The following is a 17,522-nucleotide window of genomic DNA, read 5'->3' as shown; positions in this document are numbered from 1 at the left end:
GTTTTAAGTTCCCAGCAAAATTGAGTGGAAGGTACAGAGATTTTCCATATGCTCTCTGTCGCTATATATGCACAGCCTTCCCGATTACAAACACGCCACCAACATGCCTGGTCCATTTGCTGCAACTTATGAAGCTACATTGACACATCATTGTCCCACAAAGACCGTAGTCTACTTTAGGGTTCACTCTTGGGGTTGTATATTCTCTGGGTTTGGCCAAATATATGACACACATCTGCCATTATAGTATCATGTAGAACAGTTTCACAGCCCTAAAAATCCCCTGTGTCCACCTGTTCATTCCCCCACCACCTCAGGCCCTGGCAGCCGCTGATCTTTTTACTGTCGCCATGGCTTTGTCTTTTCCAGAACATCATAGAGTCGGAGTCCGCGAGTGTGCAGTCGTTGCAGATTAGCTCTTTCACTTAGTAACATGCATTGATGTTTCCACCATGTCATTTTTAAAAGGGTTCAGCAACATTTAGCAGCTTGTCACATGCAGTCCCTGTCGCGTTGCCTCTGAACCATGCGTGGCTTGTAGGTGGTTTTGTGTGGGGTGTGCCTGGACCCGCCAACAGGGTGATGAGCTCTGGGGCAGTGGGCAGGACGTGTGCCCTGGGTGGCACTGGCTCTCTACTGGACACTCAGGATGCCTGATTATCCCTCGTGACTTGGCATCAGGGGCTAGGCGCTCTGGGTTGGAGGGGACCTGGTTTGGGCCTGAGGACAGACTGTCAGAGCAAGCCCCTCGGGGCTGTTTATCTTGATAATCAGCATGTCATTTGTTCTCTGGAGTCAGAGCATCTGGCCACAGAGCCGATCTGTAAGATTTTGCATCTGAGTCGTGACTCACTGATCCTGTCTCTCTCTGTGGCCAGGAGCCTAGCGTAACATTTTTTCTGTCCCTGTTACTCAGCTTGGAAATATGGTGCACGTTTCTTTCCTTGAAAAGTTTTGATTCGATGATCTCAGCGGAACACACTCTGACCGAAAGTGCCTCCGTCCCGTAAGGAAGGCTTCCAGAAGTGGAATGTTCCAGTAACCTGTGTATTTTGCGTTGACAGAGCTTCTCGAAACAAGTCTGAGAAGAAGCGTCGGGACCAGTTCAATGTTCTCATCAAAGAGCTCAGCTCCATGCTGCCTGGCAACACGCGGAAGATGGACAAGACCACCGTGCTGGAGAAGGTCATCGGATTCCTGCAGAAACACAACGGTAATGGTTACGCTTCTCTCCGTTTTTACTCTGTTCCTGCCATTTCCATTTGGCGATGACTCCATCAAGTTGGTCTTCCTGCTTGGTTCTCTCTCCCCAGCAAACCCGATCTCCTCCGTCATAGGTTTCCTCTTTCCAAGGCACTCCACCCTCTAGAAAAACCCTGTCTCCAGCAGGTTTGGGACAGGACACTCACCTCCCAAATTGCTTTCTCAGCCAGAGGAGGGAATCCAGAGCAGACTCGCAGGTCGCACCCAACCCAAGCAGGGCGGCACTAACAATGGAAGCATCTTGATTAAAAATGTCTGGAGCAAGCCTTTTCGTACAGCCCTGCCATGCCCAGGTATTCATTTTCCAGTGGATCAGACGGCACTGGTGTCTCCATCCATTGCCGCCACCGCCCCTAAACTCTTTGGCCTTCTACCAAAGAGTTTAGGTAGAAGGAAAAAATTAATACCATGGAAAAAAGTAATCAAAAGTAATTAATGGACTTAATATCAAATCCATTTTTTAATTGAGATGTAACTCACATAGCATGAAATTCACTACTTTAAAATTTATAGTTCTCTGGCTTTTAGTATACTCACAGGTTGTGCAACCATAGACACTATCTAATTTTATCATCCCCCAAAGAAACCCTGTACCCCACTAGCAGTCACTTCCTATTTCCACCCTCCCTCCAAGTCTTGGCAACCACTGATCTATTGAATACTTTCTGTCTCTATAGATTTGCCTGTTCTGGGCATCGCATACAAATGGAATCATACAATACGTGGTCTTTCGTTTCTGGCTTCTTTCACTTAGCATCCTTATTTTAGCGAGTATCTGTGTTTCATCTCTTTTTATGGCCAAATAATATTCTGTTGTGAGGATATACCACTTCACTTACCTGTTTACCAGTTGACAGGTATTTGGGCTATTTTCACTTTTTTGGCTGTTAAATGATGCTGCTGTGAACATTCCTATACAAGTTTTTGAGTGGATATATATTTTCAGTTCTCTTGGGTGTACCTAGGAGTGGAATTGCTTGGTCGAATGGTAACTTGGTGTTTAAATTTTTGAGAAACTGCCAGGCTGTCTGCCATAGCAGTGGTACCATTTTTACATTTCCAGCAGCAATGGATGAAGATTCCAGTTTCTCCACATCCTCACCAACACTTGTTATTGTCTGATTGTGTGTGTGTGTGTTTATTATAGCCTTCCTGGTTGATAAGAAGTGATATTTCATTGTGGTTTTGATTTCCATTTCCCTAATATCTAATGATGTTGAGCTTTTCATGGGCTTACTGGCACATGGCAAATTTGTATGTCTTCTTTAGAGACTGTCTATTCAAATCCTTTGCCCATTTTTAATTGGATTATTTATGTTTTTGCTGTTGAGTTGTAAGATTTCTGGATACTAGACCCTTATCAGATATATAATTTGCAAATACATTCCTCATTCTGGGGGTTGTCTTTTCACTTTCTTAATGATGTCCTTTGACATGGGAAAGTTTTAAGTTTGATGATATCCAATTTATCTTCTTGGTGGTGGTGGTGGTTTCTTGTGCTTTAGGTATCATATCTAAGAAACTATTGTCGATGAAGGTCGTGAAGGTTTAAATCTATATTTTCCTGTAATAGTTTTATAATTTTAAGCTATAATTTAAGCAGTTAGATATAAGCCATAGGTTAAACATTTAGATATTTGATCCACGTTGACTTAATTTTTTGTATATGAAGTAAAGTAGGGAGTCAAAATTCATCCTTTTACATGTGACTATCTAGTTATTCCAGCACTCCACTCTTTTTATTTAACTTTTCAATACTTTATAAAGGTATAACACTCATACAGAAAATACAGATCATAACTGTACAGTTGAATTAGTTATGACAGAGTGAATACAGCCAGGAAGCCAACACCCAGGTCAAGAAATAGAAGCTTCCCCAGTAGTTGCCCCTTCCTATTTACCTCTGCTTTCCCCAAAGGTATTCTCTGGCTGACTTCTAATACCAGAGATTGGTTTCGTCTGTTGGGCCCTTACTCAGATGAAATCATACATTATGAACGTGATGTTTGTGTGACTAATCTGTGTTCTTCCAGTGCAATGGCTAATTCATTTTCATTGGTACCTAGTATTCCGTTATGTGAACTTATTACTTGAATCCATCCTTGGACTTATGTCTTTCTCAAATCATCCTGTCTCCATTTTACTCTCCTTCCACCCCTTTTACCTCTTAGCACGGCCCACCCTGCACTACTGCTCCCCTGTGGATGGTACAAAAAAACTGAAGAGTGAGGGGAGGGTTCAGGAGCTACTAACAAGCGAGAACAGAATTCTTTTTTTTTTTTCCTTAGCCATGACACCAAACATATTAAAGTCAGAAATGTCACATTACTGAGGAGATAATTGCAGATCTGTGCTTACCGTGATGCTTCTCCTTCACTGAACATTTTCCTAGACAAGATGATTTCATGGAAGAGGGCACAGCTGGGACACTAGAAAGTTTCATTATACTTGTTATTCTTTTATTATTTCTGTAATGATTGTGTATGCCTATTACAAATGTGACAGTAATGATATATCTCCTTTTTTACCCCAAAGCTGCCCAGGGGAGAGTAAAGAATATGTTAATTGCTTTTGTTAAAAGTCGGGGAAGAACAGTCAAGCCGGGAACAAGAATAAAGGATTGCAGCGATAGTTGATTGCCCCCAATAATTTAAGCAGAATGGTTATATTTCCTAAATGATGATTTAGCTAAGTGAAAGGGCAGGTTGGTTTGATTACCAAGATATTGTGTGCAAATTACTCAAACTAGGTCAGTGCCACCGAGAAATAGGATAGCTGAGATCAAGTTCATCAGTGTGGCATTTATGTTGGGCTCTGTCCACTGTGAAATTACAGAATTGTCAAATCTGGGACCTGGAAAGGATCCGTCAGCAGAAATGCAGCCTCCTACCACCAGGAGTGCCTGTGTCCATCTCACCTTTTTCTTAAGACTAAGGCCTACTCCACACAGCCCCCTGAAATGCAACCAGGATCAACCCCAGATCTCCCTCATCCTTATTCCACATTCAAAAGAAAATAGAAAATCCAAGACAGATTTCATTGAGAAACATAATGGTTGGACCAAAATTTAGATTAAAGCAAAAAACAAACAGTAACTTAACTTATAATCCAAATGGACATGAACTCCGCAAGCATCTGCAATGGGGTGGAGGACAGCAAGGTTAGCATTAATTCGGGGCTCACCTCGAGCCAGGCAGGCATTGGTCTAAGGGCTCCATAGAGCGACTCACTGGAGTGCATCTCATCTGAGCCTTACAGTGACCCTTTGGGTTGGTACCTTTTCACAGATGAGGCAGCCAAGGCACAGAGATGTTCAGCCACTATTATCAGACAGCCAGGAAGGTACAGAATCTAAACCAGGCATTCTGTCTCCAGAGCCCAAGTTTTTAACATTACACCGTACTGCTTCTCCACAAGACGTGATTTATGGGACTCTTATAGATAGAGACATCATAGCTACACTATAGCTGTTTATTAGTGTGGCCGTTTAGACTACTGGCTCTCACTCTTGGTGGTCCCTTAGAATCACCTGAGGAGCTTTTAAAAATACATGTAACTGGGTCACACCTCACAGGCCAACACCTCAGAATTTCTAGGGGTGGAACCCAGGTTGTGAGCTGGAGCCGGCTCAAACCAGCTTGCAAAAGGTGATTGTTAAATTTTCAAGAGTTTTCCAAGCCAGTTGACATCAAGTTGGCAGCTAGAAATCAGCCAGGGTCTGAGAATTTACACCATAAAAACAGGCAAACACTACTCTTGTGGGTGTGGAGATCCTTTTACCAGCTCACCCCTGGGTCAGGCCTAAGCATCAGTATTTTTAAAGCTGCCCAGGTGGTTCCAGCATGCAGCCAGGGTTAAGAACTGTGGATTTAGATGTACTTTCTGCCTTCATGCTGAAGGTGGACCACGTGATACGTCAGGCATGATGATGAGGTGCAGGTAGTCGTTATAATGATTTAGCTCTTTCCTCAATAATCTGGCAAGCATCCCTGTTTTCTCAGCCTGGGAGATACACCTTGATCCTGGAGTGCATACGTTTTCTCTTTGGAGTAATCCAACTCAAAATGAGAATCTGACCGTGTTTCTCTGTAGGGAACTGTTGTGTCATCAGGATCTGTTACAGGAGAGAAACCCCTAAACTGTGTAGATAACAAGGCGTATTGGGCAGCCTTATCCACACCCGTGGAAACGTTACTTCTACGAGACCAGGCTGACCTGTGCGCTTTCCTCTGCCTGTGCGAGTCTCAGCTGATTCGGTGTCACTTTCTCCCAACATCAAATTCTAGTCTTCATCCTTGCCCCTTCCGTACGTCTGCCTTAGTGAGCGGGGGTGGGGTGGAGATGGCGGCAGAACAAGGAGAAATGTCCCTGTTGGACAGGGTGACAGTTATCCCATCCAGCCTATTTTCTGCCCCATTTTCCAGACCCCTCCTTGACCGTATATAACCTAAAGTCGTACCTGCTTGTTCATGCGTAGCATGAGCTGTTGGGAGGTGAACGTTCTAGGGCACAAGTACAACTTAAACTCTGGTAGACTTTGGGGGTTCAGCTTCTGATTGCAATGTTCCCCTGCAAAATTGCTCCCCGATGGTTGTGCTTCCCTTGCTGTTTAGAAACCACTCTGACGATATCGCTTTGCTAATCCTGCCCTGTCACCTATAGCTTGTAATATTGTTCCCGTAAAATGCCAGTAGAGATGTGATTATAACACTGAATTCGATTTCCCAGTTTAACTTGCTCGGAGACATTTTATCTGTATATTTTTTAACGTGCTGTGGATGGAGCCTTAACTTGCAAGGGCTGTAATCAGATTATTGAAAATCAAAGTGAATGAAATGGCAGCTTTCAGGATTATGCTGTTGCTATGGAAAGTATCTAGTCGTACTGAATGATCTAAAAGAAACGTAAGTTGGATGGTCCTTGTCTATATCAGATTTGGGCTGCCAGAAAGACTGTTCTCCTAGACAAACGATTAACCTACAGTTTCATCCTGATGGTCAGAGGAATTTTATAGAAGAGCGTATGTGTTGGGAAAAGGGGGAGGGTATTTATGGGTTCGTTGATAAGCATAGCCGCAAGTCCATCTCTTTTCTAAGTGGTAAAAGGGTCGCAGTCATTGATCTGAGGAACTGGGAGTTTCACCCTCTCCTCTTTGGCTCAGCTGGGACCCCAGAACGATAACTGGCCCAGATGTGTGTGTAGCGCCTGGCCTCTGCTTCCCAGGATGCCTTTCGCTGGGCACAGCCTGTGGCCACAGTGGCATCAGCTGAGAGGGGTCCCCACACTGGTCCCCGCTGGTGGCCCTTCAGTGCTGTTGGCTGACGACCTGTCCACCACGGTTGCCTTTCCTGGGTTTCTTCCTGTGTCCAGTGACCAATGGCTGTTAGTGGCTCTTTTGTGCTCCTTTCAAATCATGAAAGACAAAACTTCAGTTGTATGCAAGAGCAGCAAATATTCTTTCAGAAATCAAGAAGGGAGATCTCCTCCCCGCAGGGAATGCGGGGTGACTGAGCCCGGGGAGGTTTACAGAGTCACACGTGTAACTCACCCTTCACAGCGTCTTCTTTCAGCAGTGACCACTTTCATTCACTCACATCCATTCACTCAGATGTCAGGATGAACTCACCAAACTCCCTGCGGAGAAACTACCAACAACACAGCGTCAAAGGAGAAGGCCTTTCAATGTCCCTCCTCGTTTAAGTTTATAGATTATCTGCCTGGACAATTTGCATTTTCTAGGAGGTTGTTGAACAGAATATGATTCTCTCCGAGGTAAAGAGATAAATCATAGCTACGTGGGTTTTTCTCAGCACCAAGAAAATAACCCCTAAAGAAACCTCTTACTGCATGAAGTGGAGCAAAACATTGGTTAAAGATGGAGGATAAACTGAAGGAAAAACAAACATATTCAGTATAGCATTTGAGCTCCCTGTAATAATCTTATAAGAGATATTTTATTAATAAAGCACCCTCTTTCAGAAAGGCAGAAGCCAGACATGGAAACAACCTAAGTGTTCAACGACACTTGAATGGGTAAAGAAGATATGGTACATATATACAGTGGAATATTACTCAGCCATAAAAAAGAGCGAAATAATGTCATTTGCAGCAACATGGATGGACTTGGAGGGCATTATGCTAAGCGAAATAAGTCAGACAGAGAAAGATAAATACTGTGTGCTATCACTTATATGTAGAATCTAAAAAATACAACAAACTAGCGAATGTAACAAAAAAGAAGCAGATTCACAGCTATAGAGAACAAACTAGTGGTTACCAGTGGCGGTGGGAGGGGGTAGACAATACAGGGCTGGGGGATTGAGAGGCACAAACTATTGGGTGTGAGATAGGCTCCAGGACGTATTGTACAACACAGGGCATAGAGCCAATATTTTATAATAACTGTAAATGGAAAGTAACCTTTAAAAATTATATAAAAATTAAAAAACAAAAAAGAGGTTTGAAGATTAGTCAGTAAACCAAAAAAAAGTGAAATGCCCTGAAATCTTACAGTTTTTATAGGAAAGAAACTTGATTGGTGTTTTCCCGAACTTGACAAAAATCCTAAGAATTTACATGAAGTTACCGAGTTGTGAAGCAGAAGGAAATTATTCTAAGTCATGAATAGTAAAAACCAATTTCCATCAACTATGATAAAGAAAAGACAAAAGGGCAGGAGAGCTAGAGTGTTTAAGGAGTCCTGTGTAGACCAATGACTATTAAATTCACAAATATGAAAAACGTCTTCCAAACAACGTAGTTACTTGAAACGGGCAAAGTACAGATTAACCCAAAAAAGTTTTGGGAAGAGTAAATTCTGGCCTTAAAAGCAACTAAGTAACATGTTTTCGTATAGCACATTATACTTCAGGAACTGGAAATGCTGAAAAATACATTACAATCTGTACAGACACAGTAGGTTAGATGCTACGCACCTAAGATGTTTCTGGAATTTTGAAAATACCAGCTCACTAAAGCGTTTTGTTTCACCTTGACCATGAAGAAGCAGCTTAAGGATGTGACCCTCCATCCCTGTCCTCGTTCCTGTTGCCTTGAGAGGTGGCAACCACATAACTCCAACTGCTGATGGGCTTTGTCATGTAGAAATTCAAGGGCATGGTACCACCTGCTAATTGTAGGCACTACACCCAGTGCAGAGGGTGGGGTTCTCTCCTCACAGAAGCCTCATTAAAGGGGTGTGAAAACGTCAAGAGGTGTTTTTAAGCCCATTGTATCCAAAGCACCCAGTCCTCAGAAATCAGAGTAACCTATGTCCTTATATCAGCTTCTTTCATTAAACTACACATTTACACAAAATCACATAGAAATAATGTGTGCTTCATCTGTTAATTCCAATTTCTAGGTGCCTTCCCATCTAAAAGCTTGTTTATGCTTTTTTTTTTTTTTTTTAGAAGTCTCAGCGCAAACGGAAATCTGTGACATTCAGCAGGACTGGAAGCCTTCATTCCTCAGTAATGAAGAATTCACCCAGCTGATGTTGGAGGTGAAATGCACTTTCCAATTAGCTTAACGGGTTGCAAATTAAAATGTAGCTGCTTGCTCCAGATAAGACCCTGTGCCCAAAGTAAACAACCGTTCTTGACCCTGCAAAGAGGGCTGGGAACAGATAGACTCTTGAAAAATCTGCCTGCCCTCGCTTATGTTTTGGCTACCGAGTTGGGCAGTAGAAGCGAGAATCCCCAAACTCAATGCAAGTGTGTACCGTTGCCATGGTGACTGCCAGCCCACTCACATCTCCCAACCAGAGGATACCTAGTTGGGGAGCCAGGCAGGAACAGAGTTGGAGGTAGGGAGAGTGAGGGGATCACGTCTCTGCCCTGTGTTTATGTAGAATATAATGCAGCAATTATATATTTTTCCCTTAGTAGGACACATTTTGAAAGCCAAAGTCTTCTTTTAAAATAATGCTTTTAACTTGATCTCCCATTCCATCAACGTGACGGGTGGATATCAGCCATACGTGACTATGTCTCCCCACCCAGCACGTGGTCTCTCTGTGCCAAGAAGGATGCTCACATTTCTTCCTCCGGACAGTTAAGGGCCCACGCCCATCTGCTGGGCTGGATTTGAGGGAATCTGACCGATCTGAGTGCCTGGCCTTCTTCAACATCGTGTTTCTCTATGGGTGAAACTTCTCAGTACAGATGAGGATAAGTCACTGCAAAAACATCTAGATGGTGCTGACTTCTGAACTGGGGATGAGACTGGGAGTGTTCGGATACAACGGTGGACGGAGAGAAAGCCCCAGACATGGCATGTCTGGGCCCTTGAATTAGAAGAAGAAACCTGGGATGGATGGGTTCAGCCAGAGGAAGTTAGACACTGGCTGTGTCTGTGGTTCCTGGCAGGGTTTTAGAGAATGGCTCTTTGGGAATCTGTCTGTCTAGATCTCATCTTATGTGCCTATATAAGACTGATGTAAACGTTAATTTACATAGATTAACTGTGCAGAAAACAGAAAGTTACTGGAGTAAGAAAATGCCAGAATGAAGATGTCCAAATATTATGAAATATAAAAGCATTAATGTACATTTGCATGAAATGAAAGATACTTAAATCTGCGTGTGAACTATATTTAAAGAAAATACAGAACTTTCTCCAGAAGCAAATGCATTTTAAGTACGTTAAATTTAGAGGAGCTTGTGAAATACCATGTTGAATTAATGCATCATTATGCTACTTCACAGAAATCATTTTATCGTTTAATTCTTAGGGGAAAGTAATTAAGACACATAACCCTCTAGCATATAACCCTCTTAAAAAGTCTGTAGCACAACTTTCCCCCCGCCGCGAGGAGTTTCAGGGTATCAAAAGTACTTGAGGGAACAGGACTTTTATAAGGTTAACAGTGTATAATAGTTGCTTGCAGTAGTCTCTTATGGTCATTTGTATTTCTGTAGTGTTGGTTGTAACTTCTCCTTTTTCATTTCTAATTTTACTGATTTGGGCCCTCTCCCTTTTTTACTTGCTGAGTCTGGCTAAAGGCTTATCAATTTGGTTTATCTTTTCAAAATACCAGCTTTTAGTTTTCACTTATCTTTTCTATTGTTTTCTTAGTCTCTATTTCATTTATTTCTGCTCTCATCTTTATGATTTCTTTCCTTCCGCTAACTTTGGGTCATGTTTGTTCTTTCTCTAGTTGCTTTAGGTGTAAGGTTAGGTTGTTTATTTGAGATTTTTCTTGTTTCCTGAGGTAAGCTTGCATCGCCATAAACTTCCCTCTTAGAACTGCTTTTGCCGCATCCCGTAGGTTTTAGGTCATCGTGTTTTCATTTGTCTTTAGGTATTTTTTGATTTCCCCTTTGATTTTTTCAGTGATCCATTGGTTGTTTAGTAGCATATTGTTTAGCCTCCAAAACACGTGTTTGTGTTTTTTGCAGTTTTTTTTTTTTCCTTGTAGCTGATTTCTAATCTCATAACGTTATGGTCAGAAACGATGCTTGATAGGATTTCAGTTTCCTTGAATTTACCGAGGCTTGCTCTGTGGCCCAGCATGTGATCTGACCTGGAGAATGTTCCATGTGCACTTGAAAAGAATGTGTATTCTCTGCTTTCAGATGGAATACTCTATAAATATCAATTAGGTCCATCTGGTCTAATATGCCATTTAAGGCCTGTGTTTCCTTATTGATTTTCTGTATGGCTGATCCGTTGATGTAAGTGAGGTGTTAAAGTCCCCCGCTATTACTGTGTTACTGTCAATTTCTCCTTTTCTGTCTGTCAACATTTGCCTTATGTATTGAGGTGCTCCTATGTTGGGTGCATATATGTTTACAATCTTTGTATCTTCTTGGATTGATTCCTTGATCATTATGTAGTGTCCTTCTTTGCCTCTCATGACAGACTTTATTTTAAAGACAAAAATTGGGGCTGAACTGAGACTTAGGAGACGGAAATTTCTAGAAAAAGAAGATTTTAGATTTGTATGGGTATGCTCTATGCACTTTCTTCTGCTCCCAGTGTAGACTCCCTAAAGCCAGTCTAAAGGAAATCATGCTAGATGAGTGAATTGGACCCCAAAATTAAGCCTATACAGCAAGTGGACCTTCTGGGTGAATTGCATCTTTGAGGCATATGGGAAACCCACCGACTAGAACTTTTGACTTATCTCTGACTGTTGCGGCTCCTCTTCTACCCTCTTGCCCCTCAGTAGACACAGGCCGGGTGATGGGTGACGGGGGCCTCCTGTACCTTCCCCATGATGGTTCCCACAGGACGATGCTCTCATTTTCCAAGATGCAACTTCTCCATAGTGTGGGTCCCATTCCAGCTGCATATCCCCCTCCTTTGTTCAGAGCCATTTCAGGGAGCATGAGGATCAGATGCCATGTCTTCATAACCAGGAGGTTCCTTTCTAAATGAAGATGAAACCCAGGACAGAACCCATCAGGCCCCAGGGAACTGCACTGCGGGTGCCGTCTGGATGTGAATCCCTCCTTCTTCCCTCTTCTCCCAGAAGAGCCCCAAACCAGACTCCATGAGAACTCATACAGTTATGGAATTTGAAAGAACAAAATGACTTGGTCGCAGACCAGCCAAGCTGGTTGAGTGTAAACTGGCCAAGATGGTGGCTATAAGCGTTGGAACAAGTAAACTCAAAAAAGGGAAAGCTCTTACTGACTGGCAACTAGGGAGTGTGTGGAATTTCTGAATTTTGTTCAGAAAAGCTACAGCCATCTCTTAGCCCAGATGTTGTCCCAGAGAAGACAAAAAACATTCTGTCAGAGCCAGGAATGGGCAGAAAGGGGTGGTTTCATTTCCTTCTGGTGTGCGGCAGGTATGAAACTCGGGCCGTTACGGTATCTCTGGCGTCCCTGAAGCTCCTGCCAAAGTTCCCATTGCAATAAGAGGGGCACATCGCTCTTCAGTCACGTTCTATTGAGTCCCTCTCAAACGCTGCGGGTGGGACTTCCACAACCATCGCGAGCATTCTCAAAGCAGTGACTCGGTGTAATTCTTGTGCATTTGACGGAAAACGCCGACGGGCGTTATCTTCCATCTATAAATATCTTCAGCTCTTTAACACCCACTCGCTTTACAACTTCAAGAGGGCATGGGCTCCCTGTGCAAGAAGAGAATTTATGTTGTTGCTGCTTTTCCCGATATTCTAATCTACTTTTTCTAAAATGGTCCAGCTGACGTCATCAACGGTGCCTCCACCTGTTCAAAAAAATTCACTTCCAGGAGCACTGCTACTATGATTTTTTTTTTTTAATTTAGAAAAATACTTAAGGGAAAAAGAAAGTTCAGTAGGATGTACCTCTGTGTTCACCATGAGCCATAAATCTGATCCAGGATCTCTCCAGCTCAGCGCTCTCGGCATTTCGGACCTGATAATTCTTTGTTGTAGGGACATCCTGTGTGTTGTAGATGGGAGGTTTCAAAGCATCCTTGGCCTCTACCCGCTAGCTGCCAGGAGCACCCACCCCAGAATTGGCAAGCAAAAATGTCTCCAGACATTGCCAGATATCCCCAGGGGGGCAAAGTTGCTCCCAGTTGAAAACCACAGATAAATTCCAAGAGGATGAGGTCCACTTAAGAAACGTGCTTCAATATATTTTTCAGTCTTAAATCCTGCAGTACGTAAGTGTTAAACGGTAAATGGCCCACATGTTAATCTTCCTGGTGAAAAGAACTCTTTCCCACTTTGGTGCGTGGTGATGGTGGGTGCCCTTCTCTGCGCACTTACTGGACTATTTCCGCTTACTGCTGCCGTGCACTTGGCCACACCCTCCTACCCTGAAGGAATCCGTGCCCTTTGGCTGTGCAGATCTCAGTAACACCCTAGGAGGATATAGCCGAGTGCATACAGAATGTTTCCAGAACTTTCTAAGCACATATTTCAGTTTGGGTTTTTTTCCCCCAAAGCGGAAAAATTCCCGTATTTGCAGATGCTATTTTTTTTTTTTTTTTTTTTTTTTTTTATGCGTTACGCGGGCCTCTCACTGTTGTGGCCTCTCCCGTTGCGGAGGACAGGCTCCGGACGCGCAGGCTCAGCGGCCATGGCTCACGGGCCCAGCCGCTCCGCGGCACATGGGATCTTCCCAGACCGGGGCACGAACCCGCGTCCCCTGCATCGGCAGGCGGACTCTCAACCACTGCGCCACCAGGGAAGCCCCTGCAGATGCTATTTTAACAATACAGTCAGTGAGGCAACAGTGATAGTTTACAGGGATGGTCTGCGTGAGCGTATTGCGTCCTCAAACATTTGTTTCTGGGGAGGTGGACTTTGTTTTTAATCTCCTCCATCTCATCACTGTGCCCATAGAGCCAGTTGCCAGGATGACCCCATTCTCTGCTGAATAGAGTCTGAATTTTAGAAATCACCTTTCTCGTGTGTCTTATGAGAGCACCTGATAAGGAATCTGAAAACAAAACAGTGAGTCTGTGAGATAACACGGACGGCCTGTATCTCTTCTCTCATGGGCACCCAGAGCAGTGCATCTAGCATGGAGCAGGCACTCAGTAAAAACTTCTAAACAGATGAATTTTCCGGTTATTTTGAAATACAGTTGACCCTCCGTGTCTGTGGGTTCCGCATCCGAGGTTGGTTGAATCTGAGAATGTAGAGCCCAAGGATACGGGGGCAACTCTCAGGGACTTAAGCATTCGTGGATTTTGGTGTCTGCGGGGGTCCTGGGACCAATCCCCCACGGATACCGAGGGACAGCTGTTCTCATGGATCTGGTTGAGTTACACAGCACTTCCCCATCGGTCCTTACTTTTCACTTTGGTGGATTCACGTGAATGTTCTTTACGAACACTTCCTTCAGGAGGTCTTTATATGGCAATGGATGTAAGCAGAGGTCTACGCCAACCAGCAGGCACAGTGGTTCTTTTCTCTAACACCTCTGTGAGGTCTGCTATCTTTTAGTGAATGTTTACCAGTGAACTCAGAGTGTTATTGGGGGTAGGACAAGGACTGTAAAATATCACTGACAGCTTTTAATGGGTCACTGTGATAGTTCTGATTCGGCCCAAAGGTACGCTTATCATTAAAACCACTTAGGTACAGGGCCGTTCAGAGGCCGCCGCCATGCTCCCCTCCTTGCAGGAATCGCTGGATGGAGGTGAGGGGGGAGCGAGAGAGCAGCGAGGAGGGCGGCCCCACCGAGGAGCGGAGACTTAAGCCACTGCCCAGCAGCCACTACTGTGTCTGCAGCTACCGTGGAAGCAGATTGGCACAGCAGCGAGCGTTCAGTGATGGTGGAAGCCCAAGTGGCACAGATGCAGAAACTCCCTCCGGTGATGATTTCAGCCTCTCCTTGGCGGATGCAAATCTACCCTCTGAAGTGGAGGCAGAGCCGCGCAGTTTCATCGCTAAGCGTCTTTCTAAGGGGGCAGTCTTTGAAGGGCTGGGTAGTGTTGCGTGAGTGGAGCTGAGAACTCCAGGTTACGGAGTCAGTTGTTACTACCGCCTTTTCCACAAGAAAGACTGCTTCACTAAACAGCAACGACGGACTCCGAACATAACTCTTGAGTATCTGGTCTGCTTTTTAGGAGGGTCTGAAAAAGGACTTGAGCTTTTCAGGCTTGAATTGGACAAGTCTATTCAAGGGCTGAAAAATAGCAGGAACTGTGAGGAAAGGGGTGGGGAGAGCCGCATACAGTCCTACCCGAGCAGCTGTTTTGAGGATGCGGTATGCCCAATCCAAAGGGTGGCTCATCTCTTTCAGAAGAAGCTTACCTTTCTGCTACATGCTGCTCTGAGTTATACTCCTGTTGAGGTTAAAGAATCAGATGAAAAAGCAAAAAGAGACATTCTCAGGCTTCTGAGTGTGGCCAGTCTCCAAGGCCTTATTCACGAAGGCACCGTGACGTCTCTGTGCATGGTCTCCACGGAGAAGCAGCGTAAGTCCGTGATCATCGACGCTAGTAGCTCCCAGCCTCAGTTCCACGGCGCAGGAAGCAACTGGTCTTGTGAGGATGGAATGCAGGCTTTTTTGAATGGTGCTGACGGAGGTAACCCTTTTCTTTTTCGGCAAGTCCTGGAGAACTTTAAACTAAAGGCCAGCCAGACAAGACGCAGATAATTTGAAGAGATTTCTCTGGCGGGCTGAAATGAATCATTATGCTTTGTTTCAGTGTTTCGTGTTCCTAAAGAACTGTGGTAGTGGAGATATCCTTCTGGAGGTCGTTATAGTGGAACACGAAGAAATGCCCAAAGCCGAAAGCGTGGTAGCTATCCTCAAAGGATTTATGAAAGAAACTCCTGCCCAAAGTTTTTGATCACATGTTTTGAGATGATTGTATTGTGAAGTTATGCAAGCCTTGGTGTTTGAAATTGCTGTTGTTATAACTGTCATAGGATTGCTATTTCAGATTATTTGAAACACATTCGAGATTTTTTTCATTTTGTACTTTTAGGATTAAGCCTGATTAGACATTTAAAAAAAAAACAAACAACTAGTTAGGTAGTTTCCATGGCTAAATTCTGTTTCATGACACCAGTAGGTCCCGTTTTTCACCAAGCCTTTTTGTGCTTTGCAAGCAGTTTGCCTGGGCTAGACAAATTCTGTGTAAGAAACCGCCTTGTGTGCCAGACAGGAAAGTACCGTGATAGTTGTGAAAATATTTGAAGGGTTACGAAATAAAGTTGGCATCCTAACCCGGGGTCCTTGGCTTCGGTGACCCTCTCGTCCATGAAAGCATGACTGAGGAGCCTTCAACCTGTTGTGTTTTCCGCAGGCATTAGACGGCTTCATCATCGCTGTGACGACGGACGGCAGCATCCTCTACGTTTCTGACAGCATCACGCCTCTCCTTGGGCATTTACCGGTGAGTTTCTGTTCTGATGGCCTTTGCCAGTACGTGTGATCCTCTTTCCTGGAGAGCCATTCAGACCTCAGAGCCGGGGCGCTGCAGGTGTGCGGGAGTCTGTGTGTGAGGAGGGTCAAGGAGTGCCCTCCACCAGGCCGAGGCCAAGCCTCGGAGGCTTCCTGAGGGAGGCGGGTGAAGGCCTGTGTCATCCTGGAACAAGCAAGACCTGGAACGGGGGCTGTGGTGCAGGTCCTCACCCTCCGGTGCCCCAGAAACCGCCCAGGAGCCGTGAGCCTACAGCACAGTTAGCAGAGCTCAGAGCCTTTACGGAGGCTGACAGACAGCTGCAAAGAAAGACAAGGTCCCCCTGAGAGCTGGTGGAGGGATGTGCACCAGACGGCTGGGGACAGAAGGGGTTTGGGGGTCGCTGGAGATGTAACTGAGATGCAGTAGGTTGTGACACATGCTGGTGGTGAGGGTTCAGTGCCGGGGATGATGGTGGGAGGGGGGAGTGAGATACTCTGGGAAGATGTTGTTGGACCAGGAAGGACTTGAGAAGCAAGGAGGGTCTGGGCAGGAGGGCAGGCTCTGCCGTCCTGTCCCGGGGAGCCAGGTGGGGTGCGGAGAAGGGCGAGTGCCGTGTGGTCCCGGGCCCTTGCCCCCATCTCCCTCCCTCCCCCCAACTCCCTCCCTCCCCCCAACTCCTTCCCTCCCCCCAACTCCCTCCCCCCTCCCCTCCCTCCCCTCTCTCCCTCCTCCTCTCTCCCTGCCCTCCCTCCCCCTCCCTCCCCCATCCCTCCCCATCCCTCCCTCCTCCCCTCCCTCCCCCTCCCTCCCCCATCCCTCCCCCTCCCTCCCCCATCCCTCCCCCTCCCTCCCCCATCCCTCCCCCTCCCTCCCTCCTCCCCTCCCTCCCCCTCTCTCCCTCCTCCTCTCTCCCTCCCCCATCCCTCCCCCATCCCTCCCTCCTCCCCTCCCTCCCCTCCCTCCCCCTCCCTCCCCCATCCCTCCCCATCCCTCCCTCCTCCCCTCCCTCCCCCCTCCCTCCCCCCTCCCTCCCCTCCCCTCCCTCCCCCTCTCCCTCCCCCTCTCTCCCTCCCCCTCTCTCCCTCCCCCTCTCTCCCTCCCCCTCTCTCCCTCCCCCTCTCTCCCTCCCCCTCTCTCCCTCCCCCTCTCTCCCTCCCCCTCCCTCCTCCCCTCCCTCCCTCCCCTCCCCTCCCCCTTCCCCCTCTCCCTCCCCCTCCCATCTTCCATCACACTCCCTCCTCTCAGCCTGAGCCTTGCGGGCTCCCTGGTACCCCCATCAGGATGCTCTGACTCACAGAACAGCACCCGGCTGGTGGAGGGTCCACCTCGGAGGGCCCCTCAGAGGCATTTGGTCAGCCTTCCATTTCCCACCACACCATCGTTTATTCCCACACAGACCCATCTGGAAGGAAGCTTGTACCCACCTGTGGGACTGATTGGGCTAAAACGTC

General features: G+C 45.9%; 1 protein-coding gene and 1 pseudogene across 1 annotated transcript in view; both read left to right on the top strand.

Annotated features, from left to right (window-relative positions):
* Positions 1–962: 962 nt before the first annotated feature.
* NPAS2 (neuronal PAS domain protein 2) overlaps positions 963–17,522 on the top strand; it is a 71,909-nt gene continuing 55,349 nt past the window's right edge. Inside the window, exons 1-4 of the mRNA XM_065891595.1 lie at positions 963–1,006; positions 1,065–1,213; positions 8,676–8,767; positions 15,973–16,062. Of these exons, the coding sequence (XP_065747667.1) occupies positions 963–1,006; positions 1,065–1,213; positions 8,676–8,767; positions 15,973–16,062 (375 nt within the window). The remainder of the gene's footprint in view (positions 1,007–1,064; positions 1,214–8,675; positions 8,768–15,972; positions 16,063–17,522) is intronic.
* LOC136134144 (protein Njmu-R1 pseudogene) lies at positions 14,321–15,513 on the top strand (annotated as a pseudogene).

Source organism: Phocoena phocoena, chromosome 14 (assembly GCF_963924675.1).
Source record: "Phocoena phocoena chromosome 14, mPhoPho1.1, whole genome shotgun sequence".
In the NCBI taxonomy this organism is placed as follows: Eukaryota; Metazoa; Chordata; class Mammalia; order Artiodactyla; family Phocoenidae; genus Phocoena; species Phocoena phocoena.
The sequence above is the reverse complement of the archived record's forward strand: the minus strand, read 5'-3'. Positions and strand labels throughout refer to the sequence as shown.